The sequence below is a fragment of the Pongo pygmaeus genome, chromosome 4 (assembly GCF_028885625.2).
Source record: "Pongo pygmaeus isolate AG05252 chromosome 4, NHGRI_mPonPyg2-v2.0_pri, whole genome shotgun sequence".
Taxonomy (NCBI): domain Eukaryota; kingdom Metazoa; phylum Chordata; class Mammalia; order Primates; family Hominidae; genus Pongo; species Pongo pygmaeus.
In genome coordinates this window covers 98341999-98368584 of record NC_072377.2, presented here as the reverse complement: position 1 = coordinate 98368584, position 26586 = coordinate 98341999, and the positions used below count along the sequence as shown (strand labels likewise).

Genomic DNA, 26586 nt, shown 5'->3' with positions numbered 1-26586 from the left:
AACTATATGACATTATGAAAAAGGCAAAACTATAAAGACAGCAAATACATTAGTGGGTACCAGGGTGGGAGTATGGGGAGGAGGGATGCATAAGTGGTGCAAAGTGAATTTTTAAAGCATGGACACTATTCTGTGTGACAGAGTAATGGGGGGTACATGACATTATACATTTGGCAAAACCCATAGAACTGCACAACACAGAGTGAACCCTAATGTAAACTGTAGACTTAGTTAATAATAACATTTTTATATTTGTTCATCAGCTGTAACAAATATACAGTATATTGCAAGATGTTAACAGTAGAGGAAACTGAGGGCAGGGAGGAAGTGTATGTGAACTTTCCGCTCAATTTTTTTGTAAACTGAAAACTTTGCTAAAAAATAAACTATTAATTTTCAGAAAGTGGACATTTTGAGAAAGATTGGCAAGTCAGCTTGTCATATCTACTTTGAAAGTTGATGGTATTTTTGTGGTGCAGACTTACTTTATGGTTTCTGCATTTTGTGTCCTGAAAAGTCTTCTCTATGTGGATCTTTTAAAAAAATTTCCATATTTTCTCTTAATGGGCATATAGTTGCATTTTTCTTTATTTAAAAATCTTTGACTAATCTGGATTTTATTTCAATTAGAAGTGATCCTTATTTGTAACACCATCTTCTTGAAAATACATTATAAAATACAAGCCATAAGAATCATTTTAAGTTAAATGGTATAACACTGTTTGAGTCTAAAACCTTCTCTGTGTTGTGATGTGTCTTGAGAAATGGAATAGGATTCTTAAACTGCAGTCCATTGGATTAATTAATGAGATTTATAAGAGGGCCTGGAAATCCCCAATTGTGTGTGTGTGTGTGTGTGTGTGTGTGTGTGTGAGATGCACATGTGCCTGCCATACAGTCATATTATGCATTTTTGTTTGCAGTGTTCTGTCACTTTAATCATGTTCTTAGAGTGTTCACAAATCCAAAGATGATTAAGAAATACTAGAATTGATGAAAACTTTTCCTCAGAATATATAAACTCTGATAAAATTTCCCAAAATAGTGATGTTATTGCCAACCAAATGGAATTTTTACCTTTAATACACTTTATGCGCAAGATGGTTGAAATTAACATCAGAACAAAACACTTCTATTTCATCAACTATATTCCTTAGAAATCATTCACAATTAAGTTCATAGAGCCAGATTTAGGAAAAGAAAACATGCATCTACTGGATGACTCTATTGGTCAGAGTCCCTACTGATAGAGTCAGTTAGATTTTGAAATTTGCTTTGCCCAGGCATAAAGAAATTGATTCTTGGTAAATCGTGGGGAAAAAAGAAAAGTTAGATCATAACATAGAATTCATCATCATATACCATGTCTAAGCCAAAAAAAGTAAACATTAAATTATTCATACTGAATCAAATTATCATTAATCTAATCTTAATGGAAAAGTAGAAAGATTTATTTTGGAGTAGTTATTTATTACATTTTTATAGATCAAATTATTTTTTCCCATGGAAAAGAGTTTCTTAATTGTAAAAAACAAAAGTTGTGGAAATATTTCCATTTTCAGAGCTAGGGATTATTTTATGCCTGTCTCAGAGTTTGTTTTTTTTAAATGAATCATTGATATGCTTAAGGGTATAATTTTTCTCATTATGCTGATGTTTATGTATTTTTCTTCTTTGAAGTGAATATGCTAGGAAATACCACCATTTTTAAAATATAGTACTTTAGAATTAACTTTTTAAATGAACAAGGAAATAATATTTATTTTGTCCTCTTACATTATCAACATGAAAATAAACTAATGACAAAAATCTTTATTTTGAAGATTATATGTTTATGTACATCAAAAATGAATGTAATTGGGATGTAGATTTCATCAAGTTTTATGTGGAAAAGGACTCTATCTATCTTGATTCTGTCATTATTGTAATGGTGACATCAGCCTGTATCTTTTTGACTATACTCTCTATATATTTTTATTTGTGGATGTGTATATGTATGTATGTACTGTGGATAGAGCTTTTCTACAGTTAATATTTACCTGAATTTATAAATCACATCTAGTATGCTTTTTAAACAATATATATTAGTGTGTTTGTTTTCTTTTCTGTTGCTTAGGAATTTTGGAGAAATCCAATAGAGAAGTTGTAATAGAAAAACCTAGAGCAAATGAAACCAATATTCCTTCAGAGCAATTGCTGCCAGGAAAAGAGGTAAGTGAAGGAAAAAAAGTGTTTTATAATTCACATATACTATCATCGTATGCCTGTGAATCCATTATGAATCAAAATGTCTTGAGATTTACCCTTTGCTACAAAAAAATAATTTTTCAATTTTGGATTGAAAATTGGCTTATAAGTTTTTGATGAAAATTCAATTTAGTGCGGATGCTGTCTTCATATAAAATCTATTCCATGGGAGGAATAGAGAGATGGAAGTCAAGAGATCTTTGTTCTTATCCTGACTCAGGGTCTGCACTTAGAGGATGTGGGCTATAGATAATTGTTGAATAGTGAGAAAATGGAGATTAAAAAGGAAAAGGAAACAATAATCTGAACTGGCCTCATATTTTTGATCCCCATCCTGTGATTGTTTGGTCCCAAAACCTGTTACCACTCTTTGCTCTGCTCTAGATTGTAGAGAATTACACTTTCCAGGCCCCCTTGCTTTCGGATTCTGGGACGGTTTAGCCAATTAAAGGCATTGATGGAAGACCTCTTGGAAGGCATTGATGGAGCATAGGAGTTGCAGAGAAATCAGAGCGTTTCTTCTCTCTCTGTCTTAAGGAACATCTCTGATAATGGCTGTGACACCTTTATCTCCACCCTGAGCCCTGCTCCCCCCATGCAGCCTGCCCTGCATGACTTCAGTTCTACCTGGCAGGTCTGCTTGGGCTTTAGCTTCGACTGGTAGCCCCAGGAGCTACTCTTCCATAACCTAGTCCCTTTTCTAAATTCCTCCAGCCCTAGGGGTGGTTGCAGCCTCCTACTCTATTAATATCTGGCCTGCTTCACAGTCCATGTTTGATTTCTCAAATCTTCCATCATGCAGGTAACCAAAACCCTACATTAAAATTCTTCCTCTTGAAAAATCTTGAGTGGTTTCTGCTTTTCGAATGGACCCTGAATGATACACTAGGTAAATATTTAAAGAGACAAAACAACATATAGGTTTAACAGAGTTTTAGCCTTTAATAATCGGGAAAATCCTAAGTTATATATTATGCTTTAACCAAAAATCAATATCAGTACTAAGAAATTAGCAGTAAATAATAGAAATAGAGATTCAACAGATTATCTACTTTGTGCATAGAAGAGAAAACCATGTGATTCTCTTTTTTCTTGGAACAACTAGTAAGTGTTCTCTAGTCTAAATGGAATATGTATGATGCCAAATATTAGACGAGAAGAGTAGAAGTAAGAAAACTATATTTCATAAGAACAAATAAACTATTGGAGGTTTGAATAAGTAAAGGTTTTCAGTTTTCTTCTTTTTTCTTTTTTTTTTTTTTTTTGAGACGTAGTATCACTCTGTCACCCGTGCTGGAGTGCAGTGGTGCAATCTCAGCTCACTGCAATCTCCACCTCCCGAGTTCAAGCGATTCTCTTGTCTCAGCCTCCCAAGTAGGTGGCATTATAGGTGCCCACCACAATGCCCAGCTAATTTTTTATATTTTCAGTAGAGAGAGGGTTTCATCATGTTGGCCAGGCTGGTCTCGAACTCCTGACCTCAGGTGATCCTCCTGCCTCGGCCTCCCAAAGTGCTGGGATTATAGGCGTAAGCCATCATGCCCGGCCTTCAGTTTTCTTTTTAACAGCAGCTGTTAATGTACTTGTTTTTCTATATTTTGAAAAGAGAATTCAGATAGGCCAACATATTATAATTACATATATATTATCATGGGCAAAGGTAACTTTCACTGCACAAAAAAATTTTTAAAAATTCAATACAGCCATGGCAATTAATGACATTTTCCACCAGGACATAGTTGCTTGAATGAATAATGAATGACTTTAGTAAATAGACATGCCCTGATGGGGAAAACAAAAATCAGAATTTTTTTGTTTGAATTTTCTTGGAGGTAATTTTTACATTTTTTTCATAAATGTGTCCCAAGGAATTACTGTCATAGCACAGGGCTATAACTATGCCACTTCCAAGTTCTCTTATTAGAAAGAAGATTATATCAGTTGAGTAGATTCAATTTTTGATGAATTTTTTTTTTTTTTTTTTTTGAGATGGAGTCTCACTCTGTCGCCCAGGCTGGAGTGCAGCGGCACGATCTCGGCTCACTGCAACCTCTGCCTCCCAGGTTCCAGCGATTCTCCTGCCTCAGCCTCCTGAGTAGCTGGGACTACAGGCACGTGCCACCACACCCAGCTAATTTTTTGTATTTTAGTAGAGACCGGGTTTCACCGTGTTAGCCAGAATGGTCTCCATCTCCTGACCTCAAGTGGTCTGCTCACCTTGGCCTCCCAACGTGCTGGGATTACTGGCATGAGCCACCATGCCCAGCCCATTTTTGATGAATTTTATGCAAATATAAGATAAGAGAGATGTGTTTTAGGCCCTCTGATGCTTGAGATCCAAATAATCTTCAGAAAGTTCCATTACAATTTAGTTATGAGCGTAATGAGAGCAAGAGCCATGTTTCTGATTATAGAGTCATGGAATCATATAATTTTAGCTCTAAAAAATGAGTCACCTTTATTACTTTGTACAGTATATGTAAAAAATAAATTATTGCTGAATGAGTTGTACATATAAGAAAATTAGGCTTATGATCATAATTTCAGTAATTTTAAAATAAAAGGGACCATAGAAATCATACAATTTGACTCTGTTGTTTTTCTAGCAAAAAGCCCCCTGAGATCAAGAAAAATAAGTGATTCAGTCAGGGACATGGGGCTCAGGGTTTTCTGAAGTTGGGGTAGGTGGCACGTTACTGTAAACAAAGTTACATTAAAACAGGGAAAGTTGAATTCTAAGCATAGGTTCAGCCTACTATGCATAATGCTTTTGAACTTTAGAGAATGTTAGGAGACCTGGAGAAAATATACATTCATAAATATATTGCCTTATGAGCCATAGACCAAAGGAAAAAAGAAAACATCAGCCCCTCGACTGTACCTCAACCCCTTCTACTCCCTTCCAAGTACCCCCCCAACCACCACAATAGAACAATGCAAATTCTTTTAATTCTTCATTCTTGGAACAAAAGTAGTGCTGCTTATGACTTTGCAGCTGGAGAGACTAAAATTCTAAGCAAGTAAAAATCTAGGAAGTGCAGTGGTGTGTTTTCTCTGAGAAATTTATTTCTTATTGCTATTTTTTGGCTTGTCTGGAGTTCTGTGAGTGAAAAAGAAATAAAAGGTTGAATATTAAATGCTGCCTTATGTTGCAATACTTGTTAACAATAAACTATAAAAAAGACTATAAAAATCTAATTTAGACTTTATTAAATATATTGAATTTAAAGGTTGTTTTATGTGATAAATAGTAACTGTAGCTTTCTGTTCTTGTAAAGATAGCTTTATTGAACTATATTTAAGAGATTAAATTTTTTAAAAAGTTTTTTATTAAATCTACTGATGAATTAAAATGAAATGTCAGTATATTACTGTGTGTAAAGAATGCACATGTTTTCATATATTGCTTTATTCACTAGGTAATATTTTTTAGGTTGTAAGAATGGCTTTTACAGTATATCAAAGAATATATTCAACATGTTGAATGAAAGTAATAATTTTATATCTATAACAATAGAAACATTTGTTGCTAAGATTAACATGACTTCATATACATTTATATTTCAGGCTACCTTACTAGATTTTGGCTGGAGAAGTGCATTTAAAGAAGTGTCTCTTCCCATGGCGCACTGCATAGTAACTGCAATTGAAGGTTTTTCCACAAAAATTCTCCAACAGGAACAGAATGAAAGGTCTTCAGCTGTGAGCTATGCTATGAACCTTGTAAATGTCCAGCAAGTTTGGCAAGACAGCCATATGTTTCCTGAGGAGGAACAACCAAAGAAAATTGGAAAAGCAAGTATATGAAATCCTTTCAAACCGCTGACTGGCATGATGGGATTTATTTTAGTATAAGGCATTGCAGAAAGAACCTGTAGATCAAATGGTGGAGTCCCTTGGCAAATACTTGGTACTTGACCCAGTACCAGTTTTCTTCGGTGGTATTCATGGGCCACTGCTGCCCGAAAGGACTTATACCTGGTGCTAACTTGTTGCTCCATGAATCTGAGGCAACCAAAAAGGGGCCTCTGTGACTTCATGGGGAGCTGGGAAACCCTGGGAAAACCACCTGTTTTGATTATACGTTTGAATGACTCCAGGAAAATTTAGGAGGTTGAAAGAAGTGCTGTCTTTTCTAGCTTTGGGCACTTAAAAAAATCTTCATTAACACCTTAATGAGCTTTTCATCTCATTAGTATCAGTCTTACATCTCCATATGTGCTTTGAAAGTCACAGAACATACTGAGAAAATAGGAGGTAAATACAGTCACTTGGCATTAAATCCAGAATGAGTTCAGCAACCTATGATTGGGATATTCTTTTTTTTTTTTTTTTTGAGGCGGAGTCTCACTCTGTCGCCCAGGCTGGAGGGGCGCAATCTCGGCTCACTGCAAGCTCCGCCTCCTGGGTTCACGCCGTTCTCCTGCCTCAGCCTCCCGAGTGGCTCGGACTAAAGGTGCCCGCCACCTTGCCCGGCTAATTTTTTGTATATTTAGTAAAGATGGGGTTTCACCGTGTTAGTCAGAATGGTCTCGATCTCCTGACCTCGTGATCCACCCGCCTCAGCCTCCCAAAGTGCTGGGATTACAGGCGTGAGCCACCGCGCCCGGCCGATTGGGATATTCTTAAAAGAATTTTTGAAGATGACCTCCTTATTCTGCCACAATCACCCTAAGGCTCCAGAACATTCCCTAGGTAACTGTGTTGACTGATCCAATGTGGAGATAGGCTTTACTTTTCCATTCATCACACCTCCCTTCTGCCATTAAGAAAGAGAAGATACTTAATAAATAGTGAAAGACTAGACTCATCACTTCTAAAAGTTGCTGACACCCTACCAATAAGACGATGCTACATGAGACTGTTTCTGATTCTTCTAAATTATTTAAATTGCACTGACATTTATACGTGGCATTTAATTTAAAAAAACCCTTTATGGCAATTTAGCAAAAGAAAATTAGAATAAGTTTAAAAAATAATGCAAACGTTAATATCAAGGATACATTTTCTTGATATTATACAATATCAAGGATATATTTTCTGAGTCCTACTAACTACAGATAAAGGCATTGTCATGTATAGCTGGTTCATGAGTTTTTCATAATGTCTGTCTGGTAAGCATAAGGTTTGAAAGTTATATAGAGAGAAGCATTGTATTTCCTTATTTGACATAAAACATTTAACTTTCTACAACTGAGAAATCGATTATTACAAAGCTGCATTATTATATTTATGTTTGATGCCAAGTTCATTATTTAGGAATTTGGCTCCACTGTCCATAAATTACTTGGTGCTGTCAGAATACAAATAACTCAGTGCCACATTTATTTCTCCCTAGTTTTGTTCTGACATCATGGAAAAACTTGACACAATGCTTCCACTGGCTCTGGCATGCAGAGATGATTCTTTTCAGGAAATTAGAGCAAACTTGGTGGAGGCCTGTTGTAAAGTGGCAACAGCTGTCCTGCAGAGACTGCAAGAGAGAGCCAAGGAGGTTCCTTCCAAAGCACCCCTGAAAAACTTGCACACATACCTCTCCACGGCGGTGTATGTCTTCCAGCATTTCAAGCGATATGATAATTTGATGAAGGAAATGACTAAAAAGTGAGTGTTGTTTAAGTTTATGGCCACGCTTAAAGAAACGTGTAATCTTTGGATATCACAGGAATGAAATTTTGGTAATAAGATTTGAGAAAGAGAAAATAATAATTAACAAGGTGAATTATTTTCATTTGTCTTAACTAGGAAATATCAAAAAGGTGGAGCATGGGATATATTAAACTAGATACATAGATAGTAAGAAAGGTACTCTCTCTAAAAGCACACTCAAAAACCCACGCATTTTCTGCACCCTAACCCAGTGCAACTATTTTCCACGTGTTATTGTTACACGAATAAACACACCCTTTCGTTTTGTAAGGTGCATTATACTGACCACACTGAAAAGGAAAAATAAACTTGTTGTCTCATGGAGTGGACTTAGAAAATAAATGCATTGTAATCTATTCTAATGATCAATGTAAACATATTTCAGGACAGCCATTTAGTAGTAAAGTATAATATTTGAAGAGGAAGCATCTGGCAGTCTAATTTTCATGTATTTGTAGTCTAAAACTGCAGTATGTTTTCTGTATAGAGATAAAAATGGCCACAGGCATTAATTATCATATCGCCTTTCTTGTGGCCTTACACTGTCTAGATATAACATGGCTTCTTGCAAAAGAAACATGTAGACTTAGCAGTCCTGTGTGACCCCGAGAATCTATCCTATATTCTTTATCCAGCCTTTGCAGTCCGTTAGTTATGAAAGAAAGCAGTGTAATATTCATAGCTAAAGATAAAAGTAGAATAAATTTGGCTTGATGTAGGGTATAACTGTGATATTTCTTTAATTCTCATAAGTAGTCAGATGTTGTGATTCATGCTTGAATTTATAAACAAAATGTGCCAGAAATCATTTTATTTAATATTTCTGTAGAATTTTAAAAAACAGTTTATGAGATAATTGATATCTACAAAATTACAATTTTTAAAAATAAAGAATGTGTTTGTGGGACATTTGATAGCTTTATAAAAGTTGGTTCTGACAAGTGCATGTTGTTCTCTAGTAATAACAATAACCTAATGCCTAAATAATGCACTGATCTCTAATAACAGGCTTACAAAGAATACTTTCATTTTTGAATGATGTATTGACAATACAGTTTGTCTCAAGTTGAAGTGCATATTTGTAGAACAGCAGATGTACGTTTTCAAAGGGCTTGCAAAACAAAGACCAGCTTTTTTTTTTTTTTTTCCTTTTTGGAAAGTGAATGTGGATGCAGACTTCAGCATTAAGAGGAAATGAATGATTGATATCTAATAATCAAAACCATTTGTAGTACTGGAGATTGTTATCTCCTACTTGCACAGGCCTTAAATCTCTGTCTCTTTGATCATTCTCTCTGAACAGACCCATATTCCTGGTGCCTGTCCAACGATATCAGGAATTCATCAACACTCTACAGTTTCAGGTTACGAACTACTGCGTCAGAGTTTGTGCTACAAGCATTTTACAGGATGCTGAGAGCCACCACTGGGATGACTACAAAGCTTTTTATGAGGTGTGAAGTTAAGTTTACTATCCCTCCTTTTTACACAAATATGTTTTACTGCCTACCTGCTTTCTGGCTAATTAGAAACATGAGCTTGGCATTACTAATACACGAAGGCTGTTAGGATAATATTTTTAAAATATTGAATTCATACTTAGCAAAAACACTGTTTTTAAAAACCTGAAATAAATTAGACATCAGAACTCTCCTTCTGCTTAAAAGTAAAAATAACTTAATTTGAGCTGCAACGTTGTAGTGCCGTATAGTGAGGAATATAATGGGATACAATGAAAACTCAAAGAGATAACGATGCCAAAATGCTACAACCTTGTATTTTTTCCAAAGAGACCAATTAGTTATGGATATCCTTGCATTTTTTCTTGTTATACATTTCCATATGTGTTTGATAAATACCTTTTATTAAGCAGCTTTATTCTTTATACTTATTTTTTTCCTTCTCATTGTATGTTCTTATGAGTATGCTTTAAGACCCATTTGAGGCCGGGCGCGGTGGCTCCCGCCTGCAATCCCAGCACTTTGGAAGGGTGAGGCAGGTGGATCACTTGAGGTCAGGGGTTTGAAACCAGCCTGGCCAACGTGGTGAAACCCCATCTCTAGTAAAAATACAAAAAGTTAGCTGGGTGTGGTGGCGCATGCCTGTAATTACAGCTACTCAGGAGGCTGAGGCAGGAGAATGGCTTGAACCCGGGAGGCGCAGGTTGCAATGAGCTGAGATCCAGCCACTGCACTCCAGCCTGGGTGACAGAGCTAGACTCCATCTCAGGAAAAAAAAAAAAAAAAAAAAAGAACACCCATCTGATCAGTTATAGTTTACCTATTTTCATTTAGCCCATATTTTGAAATCCCAAATTGAAGCCTGATGATTCCCAGTGCAACCAAACCCAGGATCAATTAAAATTATTCATCATCAAGCTTCATTAGTTTCCCTTCACCTAAATCTCATTGATTATGTGCAGACCACAATATTTGAAATTCCTTGAAGTTGATTCCAGGGCAGGGTGAAACATTTATAATATCTTAATAAAAGGTAATCAGGGTTTTAAAAAAAATTCAACAGCCGTGCCTAGTTTCATTAACTGTTCCATTTTACCCTTTCCTCTAGATTGAAGTTTATGACTTTCATTTTCTTGATTGTCCTAATCACTATAGAGTATTGAGAAAAACAGAGTGGAGTTTTATTCAGCAGAATCTCTCCTGTCACCTCGCAGGCACTGAAGGTTCCCGTGGTTTGATTTATGCCTGAGTTATTATCATAATAAATGTTGCTACAACAGAGAGGAGCAGCTAATAAGAAGCTCTCTTAAAGGACTTTCCACTTTTTCTAAGGCCATTTCATCTCTCCTTTAGAGGCCCTTCCCAGAGAGTTTTTCTTTTTGCAAGAGCATCCATATAGAGTTTTCCAAACCTGACATACTTCAAACAGTCATGGAAGCAGCAAGCAGAATGAGAAAGAGAAAGTGGTATGGTACAGCTGGTAGCCTGAGATAAGAATGAAAGTATTGGTCTTCCCCTCTCCTGGCAGCATCATATTTTCCTTATTTGCCTTGAAGTAAACAGAGTGGTTGAAAATGAATCCATCTCATGTTTCAAACTATTTCAATATGTCAGTGTACTACTAATGAGCAATTTTATATGATGTTTTCCGTGAAGAACAGGTATCATCTCACTATATGTTCAACATAGGGGTATTATGTTTCCTCTTATGCAAATTGGGAGCTAGAAGAGTTGTACAGTGTAAATAAGTGGATGCATTGAGAACCTGTTATTGAAGTTACCAAGTAATTTTAAAACCAACAAATTACCATGTAACATGCAGCTTTTAGATCTTATGACAAGGCTTTAGCTTCAAAGACGGAAATAACGAGATAGTTACCCTGTGATTACACGGTACTGTAGCTTCCATATACTTACATGGTCAGTAGTTACAATTTAATTGCAGAGTTAGTGGTTGTTATTTATTCTCAGAAAAATAAAGTGATACTGTTTTTTTGTGTATCAAAAATAAGAACCTTCTAAAAATAGCACTGATTTTAAACTGTTTTGACAACTGGAGTACCTGACATGGTTTTATCTTGCTTACTGCACCCCTTTCTTCTGCTCTCCCCATTATTCCAACTGATTTGTGAAACAGAACTAGTATGTTTTTGGCAGGCCTGCTTTGAGAGGGAAAAAGATGATATCTGCCTGACTGGAGGTGAAGGGTAGGATAGAGATCTCAAGGGAACCTATCGCCATGCGCAGAGCTTAGTAAAGAAATAGTAAAATAATTTACAAGATATGCAGCAATGTTTGCTCATGTTTTGTGATAGCAAGTGAGACCTAGATACATTATTTCCATTTTCTAAACTGTCAGCTTGAGAGAGTCAGAGTTCTGTATCTCTCTGATGAGGTGCTGGTCACGATGGCATAGTGGGTGTTCAGATTACATGTTTAAAATTAAGCTTTTGGGATGGTTGACATCTGCTCAGTTTTAGGAACTTGTGTTTTCCAATAGTCAAAGAATAAAGAATTGTCTGTTCAAAGATAATATTGAGTGGCTTCTATAATAAAGCCCAGCTGCTTGTTTCCTGATATATAATCTAAATAAAAGCTCACATCTGTTTACATCATAGTGGGTTTGCAAAAATAACAGATGTTTACTAGCAGAATACTTTTGAAATGACAACAAATAAGGAAACAGGTCAGAAAAATAAATGAACCACATTTAGTTTAATGAAAACCCTTGCGTACATTGAAGTTGCATGAATTTAAAAATAATTGTTAGAACAAAGACCTGTTTGAAATATTTTAAAGTAAACATGAAGTTTATATTTTAAAAAGTCTTAAAATGAGTATTTTTTAATTTTAAGAGAAGAAATCTGTGTGCCCAAAGTTACTTTTATTTTCTCATTTATCACTAAATGGTAGCTGTTAAGGAAATTGGTTTTTAACATTTTGAAGAATATGAGAAATCATTTTGATCACGTTATAATAAGAACTCACCCATTGACATAGGGAAAGTTAGTGTAAATCATTCATGCTAGTCACTATAGCATGAATAGTCACTAGTCAGTTTTGCTTAAATTTATATGCAACACAAAGGGTATGAGAGAACCAAGCGTTAAAACTCCTTTCTTGGTTTAAAAAGTATTCATCAAAACACACAACAAAGAAAGCATAAGAAACTATAATTTTGCTGCTTCATCATTAATTTTGTAATTTCTTTTATCTTTTTTTTGAGACACAGTCTCGCTCTGTCACCCAGGCTGGAGTGCAGTGGCGCGATCTCGGCTCACTGCAAGCTCTGCCTCCCGGGTTCACTCCATTCTCCTGCCTCAGCCTCCCAAGTAGCTGGGACTACAGGTGCCTGCCACCATGCCCAGCTAATTTTTGTATTTTTAGTAGAGACGGGTTTTCTTAGTGTTAGCCATGATGGTCTCGATCTCCTGACCTCGTGATCCGCCCGCCTCGGGCTCCTAAAGTGCTGGGATTACAGGTGTGTAATTTCTTTTTTCTTAAAGAGTTTAGACGCACATCTAATTAGGAAATCAGAAGCCAGTGGCCAAAGTCCCCTCCAATTTGAACTCGACTCTGACATTTTGATGCCCAAGTTTCTTACCCAAGGAATACAAATTCTACTCATTTATAAATGCCATTTGAAAGTCGGTAGATAATAACTATAAATTATTATTGTTTCATTGGCTGCAGAAGATATTAGTAATCAAATAAACTACCAGAAGAGTAATACATAAAGAAAATACTAATGGGAGTGTCCACATAAGAAATGATCAACTTTTGGTATAAGAGAACAGCAGATTATTATTTTTTTTTTACATGACATTTGCCTGACAAATACAGATAGTGGACAAAGCAGAAATTTTAAGTAAAAGATAATCACTTGGAATATAATGGGAAATTTTACTAGTTTAACTTTTGATATATTAACATAATCAAGATAATGCTTGAGGAATGCATTCTAATCTTCCTATTTCAAATAATCATTTGATCTGATTTGAAGAAAATAAGGTGAAACTACTAGCATACCTCCCTGAGAGTACGTGTTACCTGATTAATGCTTGTAAATCATTTGAGGCCACCCTCTTCTTTCTGCCTGTTCCCCTTGGCCTTGGCCATTGTTAATTCTTCCCCTGCAGTCGGAAAATTTGGCACACAGAAGAGATCTGTACAGGGGTGGAAAGGAATGAAAAGATAACTCTTTAAAAGTATGAAGTGCCATAAAAATACTAAGAAATGATGATAATATGTGCCTAGGCTTTAGAAAATCTTGTAAACTCAGACTATTGTGGTATCTGTTTCTAGTATTGTTATTTAAATGTCATGGGCAAAATAGCCTAATGTAATAATATTCGATAGTTACCCATCCCCCTTAGTTTCAAGAATGTTCCTAAGAATGCAGTATGCAAGTTTATTTTTACTCCTTTTACTTCATTATAATGCAAAATCTGAAACATTTGTAAAATTACCTCAATGATGCTAATAGGCTCAGAAAAATATACCTACTGAAATTATTTAAATAGATTTTAATTTTAGAAGAATCAGTCCACTATCTTAAACAAGCTAGCATGGCTTTTTCAGCAACTACAAAGCTAGTTGTTTAAAAATAGACTTTAAACCCTAGGCTAGGCGTAGGTAAATCAAGGCTATGCTAGGTTAAATGTTTGTGATCTGGATTTGCACTAGAATATCTAGTCTTGAAATAAAACATCTGTTCCTTTGTCAATAAGGATGTTTTACATCTTGTCAAAAATCTTTGTTGGTCTTCTAGTTTGTCAAACTCTTTAGCTATTTCCTTTCAGCCTGAACTAATTAGGTTCATAGGAAGCAAATTGACATTTTAGAAGATGTAATTCTATGGTTTAACGTGTGGTGGCTTTGCCAGGGGGAAAGATGTTCCTTCTCGATCCAGATGTGGCATTATTTCTGCTGGTCTCTTCACTACGATCTCTGGACCATTCTGCCTCCTAAGTTAGCCCAGGAGATTCTAGCGGAAGTGCTGGAGAAATCTTTGAGTCTACTGGCCTCCAGATACGCTCGGGCCCACCCCAGCCGTAAAAGAACTCCACAGTTAAGGTAATTGAAGTTCTGAAAAACATTGCTTTTCAAGAAAACTTTTCATTAGTTGGTATAAAGCAGAATTCTGAATCACATGACATACTCCTTATATATTTAACGTTTCTAACATCTGAAAAGAAATCATATTCTATTCTCCTGAGTTATTTAAGTGGAAATATGAAACCTGAATCAAAATAAGTTTGTTCTTTTTATTCCTTAAAATTGTCTATAGAACCCACTTGTTTCTAAAAAATGATTCAAGATGTCCTATAATCTAGGATATAGATACACAAATGTTAATAAGATAAAAAGAGAAAATTAAGGCCCTGAAATTGATACCAAAGCATCCACGCCATGATGGAGCAGTCAATTTGACACATTTGATTTTGAGCTTCTCGGCAACCAGGGGATTTTAGTTGTTTTTTGTTAAGCCTTTAAATATAGAAGCTTATCTTCATTAAGAAAACCTAATTATTTTCTTCCTAATATATTCTAATTATTTTTTCCTTTTATTTTCACTATTTGTTACTAACAGCCAGTTCAACAAAATGTGAAATCACAGAAAATGAGGAGCAACAGTCACTGAGTATTAAATAAGACTGAATTACAGTACAATTCTATGAGTTATCTAGGCAATGAATATATGAATTGTGCTTACATGACTACAATGGTCTTGTATGTATATGAAGAAAAGGCTTTTGTTTTGTAAATATTCTGTATAATGTGATTCAGACCTTTTAGGTAGAATAATCTTTTTTCAGATATATTTTAGGAGGAATCTACAGACACGGGAGGCTTTTTTTTTTTTTTTTTTTGGCAGGAGGAATCATTTCCTGATCATGTTCTTGTAAAGCATGCTGCAATTTGAAGGGCATTTAGGTCCTGCTGCAGTGTTTCATAAATATGGTATTTTGCACAGGCTGTTTTGAATTACTGACCAGACTTTTTTAAAAAATTGAACTCTGAAGAATAGATGGAAAATTCCTTTTGAAAGCAAAGAATACCTTCATTCTTTTCCTTATGTAGCATAAATCACTTTTGATTATGAAATGGCAAGTCATTATGAGATATTTGTGAAATCAGCTTTACTGTTACCTCATGAAATAAGTAGAAATGGGTAGTATATTTAATGAATTAACTGTACAATAGAGACTTTTGGTTTTTATTTTCTGGGTGGTTGCATAAAAATGCCATGCAATGCTAGAATTATTGCTTCTAGTTTTTATAAGTAAAATATATAAATATTTTTATTTGACTGGTTAATCCTAAACCACCATTATTATGGAAATCAGATTGTGTATGTGTGTCTCTACATATATATTGGATTAGAAATTGTTTATCTAGCAATTAGAAAAAGCATATACAAACTAAAATTAAACCTTTATAAAGGCTATTATTGATTCTTTTAGTATTCCAGTAGCCTCCAAATGTCACATAACTAAGCCATATATATGATTTATATATGTGTCATGTATTATTAATATATAATATTTATTATATAATAAATTTGAGACCAAAATGTCATTTTAAAATATCCTCAAACTTATATTTTTCTTATCACTTCAAAATTTTCATCTTCTATTTCTTCAACCCTGAATTTAAAAGACAAGAAAAAAAAAGAAGCTAACTGAGGTCTGTTCAATTTAGTTAGATGCCAAAATAATAATTAAAGAGATCTTCGGGTCCCTATTAAAACTGGAGAAAGATGGAAACAAAGAAATAAGTCTATGAATAAGATAAATAATGCAGCATATTTTCCACAAATTTATTTAATATTAAACATTTCTGAAACTATAGGCTTCTCGATTTGAGCTTCATTTGTCATTTCTTCTTATCTCCCACTTGCTGGGGGAACATGCTACCAATCTTGTAACTTTTTTTTGACAGCTTACACATGAGTGAGGAGAATTGTGCCATGAAATTTTAACCTATCATACATATACATGGATAATAGCAAATTTTTCTTTTCATCTAGCTTCTGTTTTGCTCAGTGTAATTTCCGGGATGATCTCTTGAGTTTCTTGAACAGAATTCTAATAATGTAAAATAAACGTTTTTTAAAAGCGCCCCTAAAACACTATTACAGAGCTCACCATCCCTAAAGATTATGGTATTGTGGGTCATCTAACATAGAAACTCAAACAGTATCTTTGATACTTTCTATTTGATTTAGATCTCTGAAGCTCTGGTATTTAACTGAATTCTTCTGTTCTTACATATGCTTAGTACAAGAGATATGAATGAAAGTGCCTACCAAGCAGAAACATTATTTTGTTTAACATGATTTTCTTTTCTTTCTTTCCAACAGACTTGATGTCACAACAATTTTGATATGTACTGAGAACATGTTATGGTCAGTTTGTACATCTGTACAGAAACTTTTGAATCCTCATCAGCATACAGATGATAAAATTTTTAAAATTCACACTCATTGCAATAATCTGTTTACAACATTAGTCATTTTGACTTCACCATTAACAGAATTATATAAGTAAGTATCAAATGTATTTTCCTTTTAGCTATTATGATATATAATAATGTGATTAACAAAGTTATTTTCATAACACTTACTGAATTATGTGAAGTTACAAGCAGAAATCTTTTGAAGTGCATTTTTGATACTGTGAACTAGGCCATTTTATAAAACTAACACCAACCAACAGAGTTTCGTAATTCTCAATGCAATTCAGTGCCCGAAAATGTGTTATGTCTCTATTGGTCAATCCCATTCAGCTGATAAAGTTCTAATACAATCAGGAACATTTTTAGCTTCACTATTTGGGTTGTTCAAACGATCAAATTATATTGATGGCCTGGTTATCGCAGTGATTTTTTGATACTGCATGAAAAAGAAAACTATATTTGAGATATACCTCAACTAGCAATGGCAAATGGAAATAGAAATAATAATTACATTTTTAAAATGTGGAAATATTTTACTTAGCTCAACAAATAAGATTTAGAAAAATCTAGAAGTGTGGAATTACTTTTGATTTCTGGTTAATTCCATTCAAATCTGTAATGTTATAGAGGAGGTTAAAATACGTCTTATAATAAAATATTATTACCATTTTGTTTATATCCTCCTCCAAAATTGTCACTTTTAGTTTTTAACTAACTAGTTATATCTTCATGGGTAGTAAACATTTCACATATGTCTATTTCTAAGGATAAATTAGGTCAAGTGTTTCTTTGCGTAACATTCTGGTAAAAGCGACATACAAATCTTAATTTTTAATAGATTTCGACACATTTGTGTTAGATATTCTAAGATAATTAACAGCTTTTATTTCAGCTTCACCTACTCTGACTTTCAGTAAACACATTGTTTACAGAGTGTTCCTTCTAGCAGCCCAAGTTGAGAGCTACTTTTAGAAATGGAGCATTCTTTCAGAAAGGGGAAGAAACAGTAAGATAAATCACCATACAGTTGGTATTATGTACATAATGGTTCATAATCATAAAAAGCTCAAGTCTGAAGCCCATAATAAATCCTAGGAAACTAAACTGATTTACCATAGATGAAAAAATTGCTGTGCTCTCAGTTCAGTGGGTCATTTCATCTAAGAGGAAGGCCCTGTGAAAATCGGGAACAAAGTTGACAAATTTCATGGATTGGTCATGGTGAGCAATATTGCATTTCATGCTTTGTCACAGATGAATTGAAAAATTTTAGCCCCCCAATGCATTTGTAAAACAAATAAATTATTATCAAAGATTGCATATTTTAATAGTAATGTAACATACATTCATTATTGTTAACCTATGGCTTTTTGGTACATTTTTAACAACTATGCAAGTAGTCAAATCTCTATGATTTGTGCATTAGATATTGCACTGTAACCTCATTCAGCAAATTTAAATTGCTAATTTCAATCAGGATTACAGAACATTTTACGCTAAGCACTGCCTCTGGTTTTTCTTAATATAAAACATAGATAACTATATTGCTTTGAAGCATGAACAAAAATCTAGATATACTTTAATTCTTTTAAAATATTTCTCAGTTCAAAAAATTTCAAAAGTTTTATCCATTTATGTTTACTTAAATGTCATGATTATTTTCCTAGACTATATATCTAATCTTTGAAATATACTTTGCTTTGTATTGACAAATGAAATATACAGGGCAGCATGTTCTTTGCCAATTAGGGAAAAATATATTTGTGTGTTGCAAGAACTCTACTGACTCACTGAGCTTTTTTACACATCCAAGATGTGAATCTGTCATACTATTAGCATATTAGAAAAAATTGCGTATCTGACATTAAAAAATTAAACCACATTCTTTGAGGAATTGGTGAAAAGTAGCAATCAGACGTTAATAATATTGAATTTTTATAAACTGTACCTGACATTTGTCACTCTATGTGATATGCCCTTTTAGAAGGTGACTGCCTTTATTTCAAGTAGTTCTGACAGATAAACTGCATGTGTTTTCCTTTCTGAACTTAGCGTAGGACCACGAAATCCCTGGACAGGAATACATGATTTTAAAGTCTTTTCAGGAAGAATGAAACCTGTTTGCAAAAATATGTGTTCTTTTTTAGCTCGCCTTTATAGATTTCTGTTAGAATGTTGTAAAAGGAGTACTTCAACTTTGTTCTCCAGGGAAAGGAACATCCTGAAACAGAAAATATTCACCATGTATTTTCCAAAGTGCTTATCACTTATATTTCTTTCATAAAGGCAGTTAAACTGCAGGTTCAGAAGCATATTCACATACATGTTCATACACATCCCCACACAGTGGTTTCATATGTTGCATTTTGGATGAGTAGACTTTAGTTTTAGTTCATGTGTAGCAGGTTAAAAATTAATTACTAGAATTTTGGGTAAATGCAATTCAATTTCAATTCGACAAATGTTGCTGCCTCTCTAGCCCCTCTGATTAAAGACAAGCAATACAACAATGAGCAAGATGTAATATCTGCCACAAGTAATTTAAGAAAAGCTGATGATATTTTTTATTTTAAATTCAAATAATATTGCCCTCCCTAAATCTATAATAAAAAGTAGAATTAGATAATAAATTTCATATATATATCTAATGTCTATATCTATATTTACCTGAATGTTTTGATGTTTTATATCAAAACTCCTAATAGTAGAAACTTTTTGAAAGCTGACTATTTCAACATTTAATAAGATGGAAGTGTGGGATTTCAATACAACAGCCAACAAGCCATGCACAGTATAGGGTCATCAGAAATATACCCAAAGGTAGATCACTAAGCCAAGGAATAGCAGCCTCATCTTGGGGTCCATTTGTTGTCACTCATAAGGCTTTTTAGTCACCAAATTCCAATGCTCTGTTTATAGTTCTGTTTCAAACTAATGTTAGGCCTTTCGAGGTTATGGCCTTACCCTTTGTTTAAAAAGAAACTATTTCACTGTCTTTCAGAAAATAAAATAGGCCTTTGCTTTTCCTACCTCAGGAGTGACTGGCACACCTTGGAAAATAGGCAGGTCCTCAAAATGTTAAGCGTAGAATATGCTTATGTGAAATGTTGAGCATATGGTCATATGGCCCAGCAATGAAAATATTATGTCCACACAAAAATTTGTGTAGGAATGTTCAAAATGTTATGTCCACACAAAAATTTGTGTAGCAGCATTTTTCAAAATAACACAATGAGAAAGCAGCCAAATGCCCATCAACTAGTGAATGAATACATAAAATGTGGCATATCCATACAGTGGAATATTATTCAGCAATAAAGAGGAATAAAGTGCTGATATGTGCTGCCACAGAGATGAACCTCAAAAACATGCTAAATGAAAAAAACCAGACACAAGAGCCCACATGTTGTTTGATTCTATTTATTAGAAATGTCCAGAATCGGCAAATCCGTAGAGACAGAGAGTAGATCAGTGGTTACTAGAAGCTGAGGGGAGGAGGGAATGGGGAATGACAGCTAATGGATACAGGGTTTCGTTTGGGAATAAAATATTCTAAAATTAGATACTTATGAGGTTATGCAGCTCCATGAATATAGTATAAACCATCTAATTGTATACTTTAAATGGGTAAATCTTGTGGTATATGAATTATACATCTCAATAAAGTTGTGAAAATGAATATAGACTGAATGGAAATTTAAACATATTTCAAATGTTTTTTTTTTTTTTTTTTTGATGGTGGAAGAGCAGGTTTATTGAAAGTTGAAATACATTTTTTTTTCTTTTATTATTATTATTATTATTATTATTATAATACTTTAGGTTTTATGGTACATGTGCCCAATGTGCAGGTAAGTTACATATGTATACATGTGCCATGCTGGTGCGCTGCACCCACCAACTCGTCATCTAGCATTAGGTATATCTCCCAATGCTATCCCTCCCCCCTCCCCCCAACCCACAACAGTCTCCGAAGTGTGATGTTCCCCTTCCTGTGTCCATGTGTTCTCATTGTTCAATTCCCACCTATGAGTGAGAATATGCGGTGTTTGGTTTTTGGTTCTTGCGATAGTTTACTGAGAATGATGATTTCCAATTTCATCCATGTCCCTACAAAGGACATGAACTCATCATTTTTTATGGCTGCATAGTATTCCATGGTGTATATGTGCCACATTTTCTTAATCCAGTCTACCATTGTTGGACATTTGGGTTGGTTCCAAGTCTTTGCTATTGTGAATAATGCTGCAATAAACATACGTGTGCATGTGTCTTTATAGCAGCATGATTTATAGTCCTTTGGGTATATACCCAGTAATGGGATGGCTGGGTCAAATGGAATTTCTAGTTCTAGATCCCTGAGGAATCGCCACACTGACTTCCACAATGGTTGAACTAGTTTACAGTCCCACCAACAGTGTAAAAGTGTTCCTATTTCTCCACATCCTCTCCAGCACCTGTTGTTTCCTGACTTTTTAATGATTGCCATTCTAACTGGTGTGAGATGGTATCTCATTGTGGTTTTGATTTGCATTTCTCTGATGGCCAGTGATGGTGAGCATTTTTTCATGTGTTTTTTGGCTGCATAAATGTCTTCTTTTGAGAAGTGTCTGTTCATGTCCTTCGCCCACTTTTTGATGGGGTTGTTTGTTTTTTTCTTGTAAATTTGTTGGAGTTCATTGTAGATTCTGGATATTAGCCCTTTGTCAGATGAGTAAGTTGCGAAAATTTTCTCCCATTTTGTAGGTTGCCTGTTCACTCTGATGGTAGTTTCCTTTGCTGTGCAGAAGCTCTCTAGTTTAATTAGATCCCATTTGTCAATTTTGGCTTTTGTTGCCATTGCTTTTGGTGTTTCAGACATGAAGTCCTTGCCCATGCCTATGTCCTGAATGGTATTGCCTAGGTTTTCTTCTAGGGTTTTTATGGTTTTAGGTCTAACATTTAAGTCTTTAATCCATCTTGAATTGATTTTTGTATAAGGTGTAAGGAAGGGATCCAGTTTCAGCTTTCTACATACAGCTAGCCAGTTTTCCCAGCACCATTTATTAAATAGGGAATCCTTTCCCCATTTCTTGTTTTTCTCAGGTTTGTCAAAGATCAGATGGTTGTAGATATGCAGCATTATTTCTGACGGCTCTGTTCTGTTCCATTGATCTATATCTCTGTTTTGGTACCAGTACCATGCTGTTTTGGTTACTGTAGCCTTGTAGTATAGTTTGAAGTCAGGTAGCGTGATGCCTCCAGCTTTGTTCTTTTGGCTTAGGATTGACTTGGCAATGCGGGCTCTTTTTTGGTTCCATATGAACTTTAAAGTAGTTTTTTCCAATTCTGTGAAGAAAGTCATTGGTAGCTTGATGGGGATGGCATTGAATCTGTAAATTACCTTGGGAAGGATGGCCATTTTCATGATATTGATTCTTCCTACCCATGAGCATGGAATGTTCTTCCATTTGTTTGTATCCTCTTTTATTTCCTTGAGCAGTGGTTTGTAGTTCTCCTTGAAGAGGTCTTTCACATCCCTTGTAAGTTGGATTCCTAGGTATTTTATTCTCTTTGAAGCAATTGTGAATGGGAGTTCCCTCATGATTTGGCTCTCTGTTTGTCTGTTATTGATGTATAAGAATGCTTGTGATTTTTGCACATTGATTTTGTATCCTGAGACTTTGCTGAAGTTGCTTATCAGCTTAAGGAGATTTTGGGCTGAGACAATGGGGTTTTCTAGATATATATCATGTCATCTGCAAACAGGGACAATTTGACTTCCTCTTTTCCTAATTGAATACCCTTGATTTCCTTCTCTTGCCTAATTGCCCTGGCCAGAACTTCCAACACTATGTTGAATAGAAGTGGCGAGAGAGGGCATCCCTGTCTTGTGCCAGTTTTCAAAGGGAATGCTTCCAGTTTTTGCCCATTCAGTATGATATTGGCTGTGGGTTTGTCATAAATAGCTCTTATTATTTTGAGATACGTCCCATCAATTCCTAATTTATTGAGAGCTTTTAGCATGAAGGGTTGTTGAATTTTGTCAAAGGCCTTTTCTGCATCTATTGAGATAATCATGTGGTTTTTGTCTTTGGTTCTGTTTATATGCTGGATTACATTTATTGATTTGCGTATATTGAACCAGCCTTGCATCCCAGGGATGAAGCCCACTTGATCATGGTGGATAAGCTTTTTGATGTGCTGCTGGATTCTGTTTGCCAGTATTTTATTGAGGATTTTTGCATCAATGTTCATCAAGGATATTGGTCTAAAATTCTCTTTTTTTGTTGTGTCTCTGCCAGGCTTTGGTATCAGGATGATGCTGGCCTCATAAAATGAGTTAGGGAGGATTCCCTCTTTTTCTATTGATTGGAAGAGTTTCAGAAGGAATGGTACCAGCTCCTCCTTGTACCTCTGGTAGAATTCGGCTGTGAACCCATCTGGTCCTGGACTTTTTTTGGTTGGTAAGCTATTGATTATTGCCACAATTTCAGCTCCTGTTATTGGTCTATTCAGAGATTCAACTTCTTCTCGGTTTAGTCTTGGGAGGGTGTATGTGTTGAGGAATTTATCCATTTCTTCTAGATTTTCTAGTTTATTTGCATAGAGGTGTTTGTAATATTCTCTGATGGTAGTTTGTATTTCTGTGGGATCGGTGGTGATCTCCCCTTTATCATTTTTTATTGCATCTATTTGATTCTTCTCTCTTTTTTTCTTTATTAATCTTGCTAGCGGTCTATCAATTTTGTTGATCCTTTCAAAAAACCAGCTCCTGGATTCATTGATTTTTTGAACGGTTTTTTGTGTCTCTATTTCCTTCAGTTCTGCTCTGATTTTAGTTATTTCTTGCCTTCTGCTAGCTTTTGAATGTGTTTGCTCTTGCTTTTCTAGTTCTTTTAATTGTGATGTTAGGGTGTCAATTTTGGATCTTTCCTGCTTTCTCTTGTGGGCATTTAGTGCTATAAATTTCCCTCTACACACTGCTTTGAATGCATCCCAGAGATTCTGGTATGTTGTGTCTTGGTTCTCGTTGGTTTCAAAGAACGTCTTTATTTCTGCCTTCATTTCGTTATGTACCCAGTAGTCATTCAGGAGCAGGTTGTTCAGTTTCCACGTAGTTGAGCGGTTTTGAGTGAGATTCTTAATCCTGAGTTCTAGCTTGATTGCACTGTGATCTGAGAGACAGTTTGTTACAATTTCTGTTCTTTTACATTTATTGAGGAGAGCTTTACTTCCAAGTATATGGTCAATTTTGGAATAGGTGTGGTGTGGTGCTGAAAAAAATGTATATTCTGTTGATTTGGGGTGGAGAGTTCTGTAGATGTCTATTAGGTCTGCTTGGTGCAGAGCTGAGTTCAATTCCTGGGTATCCTTGTTGACTTTCTGTCTCGTTGATCTGTCTAATGTTGACAGTGGCGTGTTAAAGTCTCCCATTATTAATGTGTGGGAGTCTAAGTCTCTTTGTAGGTCACTCAGGACTTGCTTTATGAATCTGGGTGCTCCTGTATTGGGTGCATATATATTTAGGATAGTTAGCTCTTCTTGTTGAATTAATCCCTTTACCATTATGTAATGGCCTTCTTTGTCTCTTTTGATCTTTGTTGGTTTAAAGTCTGTTTTATCAGAGACTAGGATTGCAACCCCTGCCTTTTTTTGTTTTTCATTTGCTTGGTAGATCTTCCTCCATCCTTTTATTTTGAGCCTATGTGTGTCTCTGCATGTGAGATGGGTTTCCTGAATACAGCACACTGATGGGTCTTGAGTCTTTATCCAATTTGCCAGTCTGTGTCTTTTAATTGGAGCATTTAGTCCATTTACATTTAAAGTTAATATTGTTATGTGTGAATTTGATCCTGTCATTATGATGTTAGCTGGATATTTTGCTCGTTAGTTGATGCAGTCTCTTCCTAGTCTCAATGGTCTTTACATTTCGGTACGATTTTGCAGTGGCTGGTACCGGTTGTGCCTTTCCATGTTTAGCGCTTCCTTCAAGAGCTCTTTTAGGGCAGGCCTGGTGGTGACAAAATCTCTCAGCATTTGCTTGTCTGTAAAGTATTTTATTTCTCCTTCACTTATGAAGCTTAGTTTGGCAGGATATGAAATTCTGGGTTGAAAATTCTTTTCTTTAAGAATGTTGAATATTGGCCCCCACTCTCTTCTGGCTTGTAGGGTTTCTGCCGAGAGATCCGCTGTTAGTCTGATGGGCTTCCCTTTGATGGTAACCCGACCTTTCTCTCTGGCTGCCCTTAACATTTTTTCCTTCATTTCAACTTTGGTGAATCTGACAATTATGTGTCTTGGAGTTGCTCTTCTCGAGGAGTATCTTTGTGGCGTTCTCTGTATTTCCTGAATCTGAATGTTGGCCTGCCTTGCTAGATTGGGGAAGTTCTCCTGGATAATATCCTGCAGAGTGTTTTCCAACTTGTTTCCATTCTCCCCATCACTTTCAGGTACACCAATCAGACGTAGATTTGGTCTTTTCACATAGTCCCACATTTCTTGGAGGCTTTGCTCATTTCTTTTTAATCTTTTTTCTCTAAACTTCCCTTCTCGCTTCATTTCATTCATTTCATCTTCCAGGGCTGATACCCTTTCTTCCATTTGATCGCATTGGCTCCTGAGGCTTCTGCATTCTTCACGTAGTTCTCGAGCCTTGGTTTTCAGCTCCATCAGCTCCTTTAAGCACTTCTCTGTATTGGTTATTCTAGTTATACATTCTTCTAAATTTTTTTCAAAGTTTTCAACTTCTTTGCCTTTGGTTTGAATATCCTCCCGTAGCTCGGAGTAATTTGATCGTCTGAAGCCTTCTTCTCTCAGCTCGTCAAAGTCATTCTCCGTCCAGCTTTGTTCCGTTGCTGGTGAGGAACTGCGTTCCTTTGGAGGAGGAGAGGTACTCTGGTTTTTAGAGTTTCCAGTTTTTCTGCTCTGTTTTTTCCCCATCTTTGTGGTTTTATCTACTTTTGGTCTTTGATGATGGTGATGTACAGATGGGTTTTTGGTGTGGATGTCCTTTCTGTTAGTTTTCCTTCTAACAGACAGGACCCTCAGCTGCAGGTCTGTTGGAGTACCTGGCCGGCCGTGTGAGGTGTCAGTCTGCCCCTGCTGGGGGGTGCCTCCCAGTTAGGCTGCTCGGGGGTCAGGGGTCAGGGACCCACTTGAGGAGGCAGTCTGCCCGTTCTCAGATCTCCAGCTGCGTGCTGGGAGAACCACTGCTCTCCTCACAGCTGTCAGACAGGGACATTTAAGTCTGCAGAGGTTACTGCTGTCTTTTTGTTTGTCTGTGCCCTGCCCCCAGAGGTGGAGCCTACAGAGGCAGGCAGGCCTCCTTGAGCTGTAGTGGGCTCCACCCAGTTCAAGCTTCCAGGCTGCTTTGTTTACCTAAGCGAGCCTGGGCAATGGCGGGCGCCCCTCCCCCAGCCTCGCTGCCGCCTTGCTGTTTGATCTCAGACTGCTGTGCTAGCAATCAGCGAGACTCCGTGGGCGTAGGACCCTCTGAGCCAGGTGCGGGCTATACTCTCCTGGGGCACCGTTTCCTAAGCCCGTCGGAAAAGCACAGTATTCGGGTGGGAGTGGCCCGATTTTCCAGGTGCCGTCTGTCACCCCTGGAAGGGGAACTCCCTGACCCCTTGCGCTTCCCGAGTGAGGCAATGCCTCGCCCCTGCTTCGGCTGGCGCACGGTGCGCTCACCCACTGACCTGCGCCCACTGTCTGGCACTCCCTAGTGAGATGAACACGGTACCTCAGATGGAAATGCAGAAATCACCCGTCTTCTGCGTGGCTCGCGCTG

The 26586-nt window shown here is 36.1% G+C and overlaps 1 protein-coding gene across 9 annotated transcripts in view; it reads left to right on the top strand.

Moving 5' to 3' along the window:
• Positions 1-26586, top strand: part of KIAA0825 (KIAA0825 ortholog) — a 477056-nt gene that overhangs the window by 132942 nt on the left and 317528 nt on the right. For all 9 annotated transcript variants that reach the window (XM_063664987.1, XM_054489405.2, XM_063664988.1 and 6 more), the window contains 6 exons: positions 2117-2211; positions 5815-6042; positions 7586-7851; positions 9200-9350; positions 14242-14432; positions 16723-16905. In XM_063664987.1, the coding sequence (XP_063521057.1) occupies positions 2117-2211; positions 5815-6042; positions 7586-7851; positions 9200-9350; positions 14242-14432; positions 16723-16905 (1114 nt within the window). The remainder of the gene's footprint in view (positions 1-2116; positions 2212-5814; positions 6043-7585; positions 7852-9199; positions 9351-14241; positions 14433-16722; positions 16906-26586) is intronic.